The 12,855-nt window shown below is 35.4% G+C and overlaps 1 protein-coding gene across 3 annotated transcripts in view; it reads right to left on the minus strand.

Annotated features, from left to right (window-relative positions):
• LOC145794965 (UDP-xylose transporter 3-like) overlaps nt 1-12,855 on the minus strand; it is a 60,251-nt gene that overhangs the window by 12,505 nt on the left and 34,891 nt on the right. For 2 of the 3 annotated variants that reach the window (XM_082877486.1, XM_082877479.1), the window contains exons 1-2: nt 5,302-5,633; nt 3,592-3,724 (exon numbers count right to left, since the gene is read on the minus strand). In XM_082877486.1, the coding sequence (XP_082733612.1) occupies nt 3,592-3,724; nt 5,302-5,612 (444 nt within the window). In that variant the 5' untranslated portion in view covers nt 5,613-5,633. Of the gene's footprint in view, nt 1-3,591; nt 3,725-5,301; nt 5,634-12,855 lie in introns of those variants that run through there. The other variant, XM_082877480.1, reaches the window with a different exon arrangement.

Below are 12,855 nucleotides of genomic sequence, written 5' to 3' on the forward strand. Positions count from 1 at the left end.
GGGCCCCAAACATCAGTATGAACTAAAGAAAATGGTGTATCAGATATAGAAGTGCTTTTATGAAAAGGTAAGGTTGTCATCTTGGCGAGTTTACACCCTTGACATTCAGTAAGTTCACTAAGAGAAACTTTTCCCAAGATACCTGATTGAGCCAAAGACCGTAAGCGGTCAGCAGACAAATGTCCTAATCTAGAATGCCACAAGTAGAAAGGATTGGACAGAGAATCTAGCTGAAAAGAGGAAAAGACAGTTGGAGAGGTTGTCAAAGGTAGATGCAAGCTCTCTACCACATAGAGGTCCCCAACTCTACGACTAGTCCCAATCTGCTGTTTAGATATCCGATCCTGCACAGAACATATAGAAGAGGAAAAGATAACATCAAAACTAGAGGCGTCAAGTTGACTGATAGATAATAAACTGACAGATAATTAAGGAACATAAAGAACAGATGGAATAGAGACAAGAGACATAGCAAACGGTAGGACAGACCCAACAGATATAACAGACATACCAGACCCATTAACAGCATTGACAGTAATAGGAAAAGGAGGAGGAGTGCAATTTTGAAGTAAAGAGAGATGGGGAGTCATATAATGAGAGGCACCAGAGTCAAAAAGCCAGACAGACGAAGAAATACCTGAAGAAGACCCAAACAAACCTGAATGAAGAGGGGAAACAATGGAGGCAGACATAGATGGCTGGGAGGTACACAATGTATGTTGAAACTGACTAATCTGAGTAGTCAAGGAAGCTAAGTCAGGATCAGGAGCCGGAGCAGACATAGTAGAATCGGTGGGAGGCTGAACGGTACTCAGAGGAGGAGCGCAGAACTTAATCGGCAATTGCTGAGAAGACAAGGCAAACACAGACAAAGCAGAAAAACATCCCTTCTTGGGACAATGATACTTCCAATGACCCCTCTGATGGTAGAAGGCACACTCATCTGGAGCTAGTGGTCCTTTCTTGGGATTTGTTAAAGATTGAAGCTTATGGGTATCCGGCATCAAAGTGAACCAAAGTTATAGAATTTTGGGGTCAAATTATAACCACTATCTCAGCACTTGGAACACACAGGGGAGTGAGCAGTACTTGGAACACACAGGGGAGTGAGCCAGTCCAAGTGTAATAGTCAATGAAATTTTGGGGTCAAAGTGTAAACACCAACAAATCGGTTATATGTATCACAGGGGACTGATTGCGAACCAGAGAAGATTCAAAAGACAGGACGGAGTCGCGATGGCTGAAGACGATCTCGAGGTGAGTCGCGATGGCTGTGGACAACGGCGGAAGACGATCGCGACCTGAATCAGAAGCACGGTGATGACGTTCGCGAACCAGAAGGACCAGAACTGAGCCGCGACGAAGCACGGGCTGAAGCTGATCTCGAGTTGCTGATGATGGCTGAAGACGAGACCTACGAACCAGAGAGACCCACGAATCCTAAGTCGCGATTGTGAAGAAGACCAAAGAACAAAGACGACCTCAAACAATCGGCGACAACTTCGAACAACAGGCATGGACTTAGGGTTTCGAACAAGGCTCTGATACCATATAAGATTTCTGAATAGCTTTCTGTATCTCATATATTCAATGTGTATCAATAACAATCAGACCTTAGAATATATATATATATATAGCCCTAACTCCTAAACCAAAAAGGAAATACAAATACAATACGACCATGACTCTAATAGGACTCTAACACAATCATGCCTCTAATAGGACTCTAAGTTAATTTGTAAGACTCACAATATATTCTCACAACATCCACTAACTTTCCTTGAAAAATTTCTTCCAAGGATATTGATAACCATGGTAAAGTTTACGGGGTCCCCACAAATAACAATGCAAAATAGATGATGAACAAGAAGGTTATGATCAATCCACATCACCAGGACTGAGAAAACAACGTGAATCCTTAAAGTCCGGTTTATGAATCAAAACATAAAAGGTTGCTTGATAGGTAGGACCTACAACAATTGTTTTCTGCTGCATACACCCATGATAACAACAACAAAAAAACAAAAAGGGGGAAATAACAAATAAAGAAACATATATACATAAAGGAATACTCAAACTCTACAGCTTTGAACTCATCAACAAAAAAGAATATCTTGATCATATTCCATCAAACTTCTCCAGCTTTGTACTCATCAACCGACTGCTGGAAATTGGTCTGCAAATATGCCACTAGCAGTCCTTACCAACATGAAACTGAAAATTTTACTTATTTTAGCTGTCAGTTGGTCTAGCCGCTAGGCACTGTGATGCTTGGCAGAGCTTTATAGCTTCTTTGAAAACCATTTACTCACCTCTTCTAACAAAGAACCAAAAATAAATATCCCATCCTTACGAAAACATATTGTAAACATAATTTGCTAAATTTAGGAGCAGTAGACTACTTTTTGAGAGTCGCACAAAAAATACTAGTAATTCTTTGTAATACTTGGGGAGGATCTAGAAGTTTTCTTTGAAACTTTGTGAATTTCTTCAAAGTTTGTTTTAGCAGCATTACTAGGATAAGTAAACTTTGTTTTAGCAGCATAACTAGGATCTAGAAAACTTTGTTATTGCTTCTAGATCCTAATACTAGTAAAGAAGTACTGCTGCTTCTAGATCCTAATATTTCAAAGTATTGCAGCATTACTACTTTGAAGAATTACTAGTATTAGGATCTAGAAGTTTTAAAGAATTACTAGTATTTGTGACCTGTTGATAAATGTGTGCTTCTTTTTAACAACAAAATTCTCAATACTTTCTCAATTATTGTTCACATACCAAATGTTATTGCTTGTACTGAATTGTTTTGATGATGGTGATAAATGTCAAAGCTATTAAAGCTCGCATTACTGAAATATCACTGAATCTCTATCTCTCTTCCCTCACAGGCTTGGTGATAAGAAATAATATGGACGCTTAAAACCATAGGTAATGCTTGACGTTGTCTCCCCTGCAAAATAGGTATGGCCTTCTTTGTTCCCATCGGTTTGATTTTCATTTTCCTACTTACCCTTGTTAAAAGATGGCCTCAAGGTCTATGGAAAGGCTTGGTTAGTGTCCAGACCATAGTTGTACCTTGTATCAATTTTACAGGGGTTCGGGGACCCCTGACAGCCCAATTTTTTGGGCTATTTCTGTCATATTTCTGACCCAAACTATGAGGGTCAGATTTGGGAGTTGAGAGAGAGAGAGCAGTAATGGTTTAGGAATTAAGAGCAGTTAAGGTACCATCATCTTGTTCTCTGCTGGAGAAATCTTCTTAACACCTTTGTTCACCACGTAAAATCTAGGACAAATTACATTTCAGTGCAATTTTGAAAAAATAATTACAGATTCATGAAAAGTCTATGATTTTAATTATTAATATTTATAAACTGATTTGTAATTATTTTTTCGAAACATGATTTATTTGATATTTCCCCTAAAATCTATGTCTTGCTTTTCCCTTTGTGTGATAGTTTTTGCTCGATTTTCCATTTTGTATTCAATCTCAGATCTCTGAGTTTTCAGAACCACCCATGTGCCAATTGTTGTTGCTAATAACTAAATGCAAGCAGGTAATTAACATAAGGCAACTAAACTGAAGGATACAATTTGAGCAACACATGTCGTAACAACTGCAAGGAGGGATAAGATAGAGCCCATAATGTTAAGCTGCAGATCAGTAACAGTTGCAACTCCGACACCCAGAAGAAGGATGGAAAGAGAAAGCTGAATCCTCCTACTGCGGAACAATAGAAGCAAAAAAATTTAGTACTTTGTGTTGCAACTGGTAAACAAATTGCGTGACAAAGTGACAACAACAGATCAGAATTGAATACATGAGCAACTTGGAGACAAAAATATTTGAAGAATGATCAATTGATCCATCCATAACCCAGCCACCTATACATGTATACTGCATACATCGGAGACAAATTTCATGACTAATAAAATCAGAATATATGCACAGGGAATAAGGATTGGAATAACTTATTAATTAGTTGAATAATATATATTGCTTTACAATTCTAGAAGTTCCGAATTGAACAGACCAGATCGATCATAGTCAGGAACTAAAATTTCCGACTTGAAGAGTAGCCCAAGATATTCCAAGATATTCCTCAGAAAATTTTCAAGTAGCCCAATATATTCTTCAGAAAATTTTCTGGATTATCACAAAATATTCCAAGATAGTTATTTGTGGATTTAACCACAATGTGGACTTAACATAGTTACATTATATATCTTCATTGCGCCATGGCCAAAAAAACCATCGAACTTAGCCCTCTCTCTTTTCATATGCAATAAATTAATGCTACCATCTCAAAAATATTGATTTCTAATTTTAGCCTTTCTTGTCTCACCATACACATATATCGCCAACAGGAATTTAGCCATATCCCCTGAATATGATAATTCTTAACCACCAGCATCTTGTTCCTTAGAGCATTGTTGGTTTATAATGGGCTATTAACTTCCATGAGCACTCTTCTGTAATTAAATCACACTAGAGTCCTAGACTCCTTCAGCAATCTTTCACTTGACCAATCCAACTTCAATTCTATGAGCAAAATGTTCTCCAATTTTTCCTTCCCTACAAAACACAGAGCATAGAATGCAAATTTTCACTTTTGTATTTCTTAACCATCGGTCTTCACTACTTCACCTTACCATGTATTGTATTGCTAAAAGTCACTTTCTCTGACTTCATTCCAAGCCTACTTCTCTGTATAATCAAGAAATCTTTTTTCAAACTTCTAATTGTGCAATTACTATTAACAATATCATCAACACAAACACCAAGGAACCTCAACTTGAATGTGTCTTCTCAATTCATCAATAACTAAGGCAAAAAGAAAATAGATTAGAGATGATTTTACACAAGTCATAATTATGAGAATGCAATTGTTTCTCTTTCTGGTTATTATAGTCATGGTCACACATGGACTTTTAACATGTAAACTAATCTATTAGTAACTCTTTCCTTCTCAAGATTCCACAACCCCCTTAGGGATCTATCATAGGCTTTCTCCAAGTTAAAAAAAAAAAAATCATATTTTTAGCTTCAATGTCAATCTTCATAACAAAATTCATAACTATTTTTCCAATGCTGTTTGTTTGAAGTCTGTTTCTATTCAAGTCTCGCACAAAAGTTTCTATCTTTGAGCTTAAACTGAAGAAATCTATGGCTTTTTGCTTTGGGTTTTCATCTGGGAAGGGTTTTGATCGCTCCGTTCATCATCCGTAATCGAAGCTGAAAAAGAGGGGAAAGAAAGAGGTCATTTGAATTTAAAGTGAGACGGCATTAGACGAGCTCACAAGCTGCTGCAAGTGGTCGTCACCAACTGCTCCTCTGCGCTCGCTTTCCGCCACTGACTTTCGCTGCTCGTCCTCCGTCGCCGGAAAGAAATTTCCGGTCCCATCAACGGAGAGATCATGAGTGCCGACTCATTCACTGGTTTGCCGAGGTGAGAGAGCTCAGGTAGCGTCTTCGCAACTGTGAGAGCTTTGTTTGCTGGTCCTGAGTCGCCCTCCACCCGTTCGACAAAATGCCTCAGTGAAAACGCTGCTATTGAGCTGTCATAAGATGATTGGATTTTTCTATACCTAGATAAATAATTTTGGACCATTAGATCTAAAAGTAAAATAAATCTCGCCATTGATTGGTAATAATTAAAACCAAGTTAAGAAATCTAGATAGTTTTTAATGATTTTGAAACCAAAAAGTGATTTTCAATTTACCACAATAACTAAGTACACTTTTTTTTTTTTTTTTGTTACAGGGAAATCCTCCCATCCTCCCGCAGGTCCAAGGCAGCGCCCCATGAGGAGATCACCAGGGTGTCCTCCAGGGTGTCCTGTTGTCCGTTCCGAGTAAGAGACTATAACCTGGAAGCTTGTCCCGACCTCTCAAGGAAGCTTGTCCCGACCTCCCACCCATGAGGAGATCACCAGGGTGTCCTCCAGGGTGTCCTGTTGTCCGTTCCGAGTAAGAGACTATAACCTGGAAGCTTGTCCCGACCTCCCAAGGAAGCTTGTCCCGACCTCCCAAGGCAAGCTCCCAGCGGGGGAGCATTAAACCCACACCAAGCCTTGAGGTCCAACCTCCTAACCAAGGCAAGCTCCCAGCGGGGGAGCATTAAACCCACACCAAGTAGCTGATTAAGTATCCTTGAGGTCCAACCTCCAAGCCTTGAGGTCCAACCTCCTAACCAAGGCAAGCTCCCAGCGGGGGAGCGTTAAACCCACACCAAGTAGCTGATTAGGTATCCTTGAGGTCCAACCTCCTAACCAACAGTGCTTCGCCCAAGAGATTGGCCCAAGGGGGGAATTGAACTTGTGACCTTGGGGCTTAAACCCCAAGACTTTACCACAATGCCACAACCCCTTAGGTTAACTAAGTATACTTACTATTTGATATGATTATACTTACTATTTTTAATAACTATACTTACCATTCAATTATTAATAAAATACACTTAACTTGCTATTTAGTTAACAGGTAAACTTAAAAAATTAAGTTATAATAAATTTTCAAAATCTATGAAATAAATATAAAATTTATAAAATAGAATTTAAGAAAAAAATACACAAAATAAATGTGAATTCTAAACATTTTTGTATAATTTATTACATTTTATGAAATATGATTTTTTTTTTATTTATCTACTTAATAGCAATAAATGAAACTTAATTTTCTTTTCATTTATCACACTGAAAAATAATAAATGCAATTAATGAAGAAATATAATTAATAAAATATAGAAAAATTTATAATTTATTCGAGGATTTCATGAACAAAATTTTATGTTTATTTTTTAAATTTTTTAATATGTGAAGATTTAAAGATAAGATTGTTGTTGATTTGGAACTCTTTAAGTAAGAATCTATGTTTCTATAGTCTCTATCTCTTTTTTTACATTAATTTTCCATGATATTTTGAATTTATAAATTTTAATGTTCTGTTAGAACAACATTTCACCTAGTAAAAGAAAAATTATGAGATTTAAGTGGTAAGAAAAAAAAAATCAAGTTTGATGAAATAGTAAGTGCAATCTTAAGTTTAGTTTAAATGATTGATTAATCAAGTCTACTAAAATAGTAAGTAGAGTCCCATTGAGTAGTAAGTATTGTTTAAGTGATGAGTCAAGTTTTATAAAGTAGTAAGTAGAGTCTAATTGAGTAGTAAATGTTGTTTAAGTGATGAGTCAAGTTTGATAAAGTAGTAAGTAGAGTCTCATTGAGTAATAAGTGTTATTTAAATAAGTGGTAAGTCAAGTCTGATAAAGGAATAAGTAGAGTTTCATTGAGTAGTAAATGTGGTTTAAATGAGTGGTTTTCAATTTATTACAACAACTAAACACATTTACTGTCACGCCCCATTTTTTTATTACTCGGATTACTATTACCAAGCCATTATTATACACCCAATTTCAGAGTTAGCATACAGAAGCTCATTACAGTACAAGTAATTCATAAGTAAGAATTCTCTCATTCGAATATAAAATGCATGCAACATGAGATTATATTAAAATAAATTGTCCATAGGCTTACATCATTAAATTAAGGGGAAGGGTTTAATCATTTTACATCAATGCATTCCGCCTACACATAAAAGGCCTCGCGGCCACAAATAAGGAAGATCCATGACCTTGTAGCACGTCTTGTTATTCACCTGAAAAAGATTAACAACGTGGGATGAACATAAAGTCCAGTAGGGATCTCAACATGATCTTCAACAATAACAACTTACAGATAGCTATGATCAAGAAATGCTAATCTCATACCATATAAATAATGTGACATTTTATAATCAAAGGGTACTTATAATAATACTTTTCTCGAAAACGTTTGTTTTAATCAACAACACCAAGGTTCGCTTAATTTTTATTTTTTATTTTTAAACACTTTCACCAAAATCCGATTTCTTCACATTATATAATCCTATACATGACTCGAATTCATCTCCACCCATTCTTCATATTCTCAATCTAAATTCCAAATTTAAGGAAGCATTATCAACAACTAATTATTGGTAGGAAAACTCCCTCAACCAATCTCTAATACATCCAACATACATAAGCACATCTACTCAACACATAAGACAATTTAACTTTACTGAATCATTATCATCATACTTGTAACACGTGTAATCATATAAGACAACAATGATAAATAATCTTCGCTTTACTTGCCAGAAGCACAGTAAGCCAATGATACATCCCTCCACAAAACATACCAATTTACCAGGCGCTAGCTAGAAGGGACTGGTACTTCTGATTATCAGCACATCTCACACAACCAATTTACCAAGTGCTAGCAGGAAAGGAATGGTACCTCTAATTCTCAGCGCAGCACACATCACCAACCAACAAACATGAATAGGCACAACCAATAAGTGTAATGCACACACACAACTAATCAACACAACAATGTCATCCTCCACCGATAACCAAGGAAAAAACCTCTAAGCAAAAGTACTTGACTTACACATTAACAATAATCCAACTCTTCATGAAACTTTAAAATCAATAACACAATAAATGAATTAACATATATTTGTGGTTCAATCTCAAGTAAATTTTGAAACTCTCACAATGTTGGTGTTTCGTTCTATTTCAAAATCAATCACCTATTCCTTCCATATTAATATTCTCCACCTTATGCCTCAATCCAATTCATTTCATTTCATAATAATATGACCAAATTCAATTTTTCCTTTATTTCAAATAAGGGATTACCAATCCTGGCTAGCAAGGTTATAATTTACACAATTTCTATATAACGGTAATGTACCCAATGATATTCTAATTTCGTGATTAATTTTCATTCGCTTCAATATATATACATTATGAATTTACTACAATCCAATTTGAACAACACATTATTAAGTCAAGTTTAAGAATTTATGAGGGATCAACTATCTCTAATAACTCAACAACTCATCATGTTTAATTATAATCAATCCAACACAAGTTAATGTTCAATTCATAAAACCCAACTTATTCTTAATTCAATTTCCAAATCATTAATCACATTTCTTAAATCCATAACATAATCCATTCACCATTTCAACCCTTTTTTATCTATTAGGCATTCCTTAAAAAATTAGGGTTTTGACTCTCTAATCATGAATATTGAATCACAACCCAGAATTTAACCCAACATCAACCCATCTCATGCAACTTCAATCTCAATACCCAAATCCTATATCCTCTACAATGGTTTTTCGAAAAATAATCCATACCACATGGTTTTTATGCAAATAAAACCTACCGCATGTCTATCTATAGTAGAGGTATTGAAAAACATCAAAGAAATCCCTACCTCAAGAGAGAAAATGAGAAGAAACTCGAAAATCAATTTCGTCGGAATACGATCTCCACCAGTCAAACCCCCGACAAGCTCATCATTTTGGTATAAGGGACTAGCATCAAAATCCCAATGGATTTCTTCAGATCAAAGAAGATGTAAAATTTTGAGGGTTTGGGTAGAGAGAGATAAAAGAAAAAGAGAGGAAATATTGTAGAGAAAGAGTGATATATCAGCAAATGAGAGGAAATGGGCCAAAAGTATAAAAATATAGCTAAAAAGCACAAAAAAAAAGACAAAAAATGCGCACTCCCGCACGTGCGGCGCCCACTCCCGCACGCGCCGAGTGGCCTCCCGCACGTGCGGCTCCCACCCCTGCACGTGTGGTCTCCCCCGCAGCACCACTCGTGCACCTGCCTTTTAGACAGTGTGCATCCAACCTTCTACCCAGCTTCCCGCTCGTGCGGCCTGACCTCCCACACATGCAGCCTAAGGCCCCGCACGTGTAGCCCTGGCCCTCTAGTTCGGAAAAACTTCAGCTTCACCCTCGACCCTCCGGTGCCGACCCCGCACCCTTCGAAACGAGTGAAAACTCCGACTCGAGACAATCACAACAGACAAAATTTAAGAAACAAATTCCAACAACAACTTATCCGGCATCTTAACAACGATAATTCGAACATAATTCAAGAGAGTAAAGCAAAATGCACACAAGTCATCACATTAACTACTTGATATAGTTGTAATTATTCCAAATAACTACACTTATCATTCAAACATTAATAAAATGCACCTAACCTATAAAATAAATATAAAATTTATAAAATAGAATGTAAACAAAAAAAAAAAATGTACAAAATAAATATGAAATTTATAAATTTTATTATAATTTTTTACATTTTATGGAATATGATTTTTTTTATTTATGTACTTAATGGCAATGAATGGCAATAAATGAAACCTAGTATCTTTTTCATCTACCACAATAAATGCAATTAATGAGAAATATGATTAACAAAATATAGAAAAATTTCAAATTCATTTGAGGATTCCATAAACAAAATTTGGTGTTCATTTCTAAAACTTTTGAAGATTTTAAGATAAAATTGTTGTTAATTTGGAACTTCTTAGGTAAGTCTCTCTCTTTTTACTTTCAATTATATTATCTTTTGAATTTATAAACTTTTGTGTTTTGTTGGAACAACATTTCACCCAATTAAAAGAAAAATTATGAGATTCAAGTGGTAAGAAAAAAAAAATCAAGTTTGATAAAATAGTAAATGTAGTGTTAAGTTTAGTTTAAATGATTGATAAGTCAAGGATGTTCATTTCTAAAACTTTCGGAGATTTTAAGATAGAATTGTTGTTGATTTGGAACTCCTTGGGTAAGTCTCTCTCTTTTTACTTTCACTTCTATTATATTTTGAATTTATAAATTTTTATGTTTTGTTGGAATAACATTTCACTTAGTTAAAAGAAAAATTATGAGATTCAAGTGGTAAGAAAAAAAAAATCAAGTTTGATGAAATAGTAAATGTAGTCTTAAATTTAGTTTAAATGATTGATAAGCCAAGTCTAATAAAACAGTAAGTAGAGTCTCATTGAGTAAGTATTGTTTAAATGAGTGATAAGTCAAGTTTGATAAAGTAGTAAGTATAATCTCATTGAGTAGTAAGTGTGGCTTAAATGAGTGGTAAGTCAAGTATGATGAAATAGTAAGTCCAGTCTCATTGACTAGTAAGTGTGGTTTAAATGGCTGATAAGTCAAGTTTGATAAACTAGTAAGTAGAGTCTCATTGAGTAGTAAGTGTGATTTTGATAAAGTAGTAAGTACAGTCTCATTGAGTAGTAAGTGTGGTTTAAATGAGTTAAGTCTGATAAAATAATAAGTAGAGTCTTATTAAGTAGTAAGTGTTGTTTAAATAACTGATAAGTCAAGTTTGATAAAGTAGTAAGTAGAGTCTCATTGAGTAGTAAGTGTGATTCAAATGAGTGGTAAGTCAAGTCTGATAAAGTAGTAAGTACAGTCTTATTGAGTACTAAGTATGGTTTAAATGAGTGGTAAGTCAAGTATTGAGTAGTAGGTATAGTTTAAATGAGTGGTAAGCCAAGTCTGATGAAATAGTAAGTACAGTCTCATTGACTTGTAAGTGTGGTTTAAATGGCTGATAAGTCAAGTTTGATAAAGTAGTAAGTAGAGTCTCATTGAGTAGCAAGTGTAATTCTGATAAAGTAGTAAGTACAGTCTCATTGAGTAATAAGTGTGGTTTAAATGAGTTTAATTATCATTCAAAAACACAACACTTACCATTCTCATTCTACTAGCAACTCTTTGTGACTCAACTTACCACTTACCATCTATTTTACCACCTAGTATTTTACTTACCATTTTCTACTTGCTTTTTCTTAATTAATTTGTTTATACTTATTGCAGATGGAAGACAATATTGAGCAAAACAAGAATAACATTATATATGAACTAGATGATGATGATGGTAATGATGGTGAGTATAATATTCATAATGAAGATGATATCGTCAATTCTAATGATATTCCAATCGAAAGAGATATTAAGCGTCTAGATGAATTAACTGAAAAGGATGTGTTTGAAATGACATTTGATTCAGAAGAAAACGGAGAAAGATTTTATAATTCGTATGCTAAAAGAAGGATATAGACAATCCAAATACCTTGAGGTTGAAGAACGTAAAAGAGAACCAAAACAATTAACTAGAGTTGGTTGTCGTGTTTGTTTTCGTATCAAATACAATCGGAGTACTTCCAAATATGAAGTGAATGAATTTTTCAAAGAGCACAATCATTCCATGATAGGGCCTCTTGGTGTTCAATTTCTTCACTCACACCGGAATGTTACGAATTCCGACAAGGCACAAGGCAATGCAATGCATCATATTGGTATGAGGACAAATCACATTATGGACTTTCCTGCACAACAAGCAGGTGGCTATGAGAATGTTGGGTTCATACAGAAGGACATGTACAACCATTTTGGGACTGAGCGTAGAGCGCAAGTTGTCGATGGTGACGCAGAAGGTGCTTTGGCTTACTTATGTGGTAAAGAAGAGCAAGATCCAATGTTTTATTATAAATATGATGTAAATGAAGAAAATCGATTAAATAATTTGTTTTGGACTGATGGTGGATCTCGAACAGATTATCTGTATTTTGGTGATGTGTTGATGTTTGATACTACGTATCGGACAAATGCGCACAACAAACCTTTTGTGATACTGCAAGGTGTGAGCAACCACTTTCAAACGACTGTTCTTGGGTGTGCATTGCTAGCTTCCGTAACAGTAGAGACATACATATGGGTGTTAGAGAAATTTCTTGATGCGATGGATCATAAGATGCCTCTGTCCGTAATCACTGACGGGGATAAGGCCATGTGTAGAGCAATCAAAACAGTTATGCTTACTGCTCGACATCGATTATGTAATGGCATCTTAAAATGAATGCTCTTTCCAATATCCACATAGAGGAATTTCTTTATAGCTTTGAAAAATGCATGTCAATGCAATGTACACAAGAAATGTTTGA

The sequence above is a fragment of the Camellia sinensis genome, chromosome 1, assembly GCF_055761805.1.
Source record: "Camellia sinensis isolate YWXY chromosome 1, ASM5576180v1, whole genome shotgun sequence".
In the NCBI taxonomy this organism is placed as follows: domain Eukaryota; kingdom Viridiplantae; phylum Streptophyta; class Magnoliopsida; order Ericales; family Theaceae; genus Camellia; species Camellia sinensis.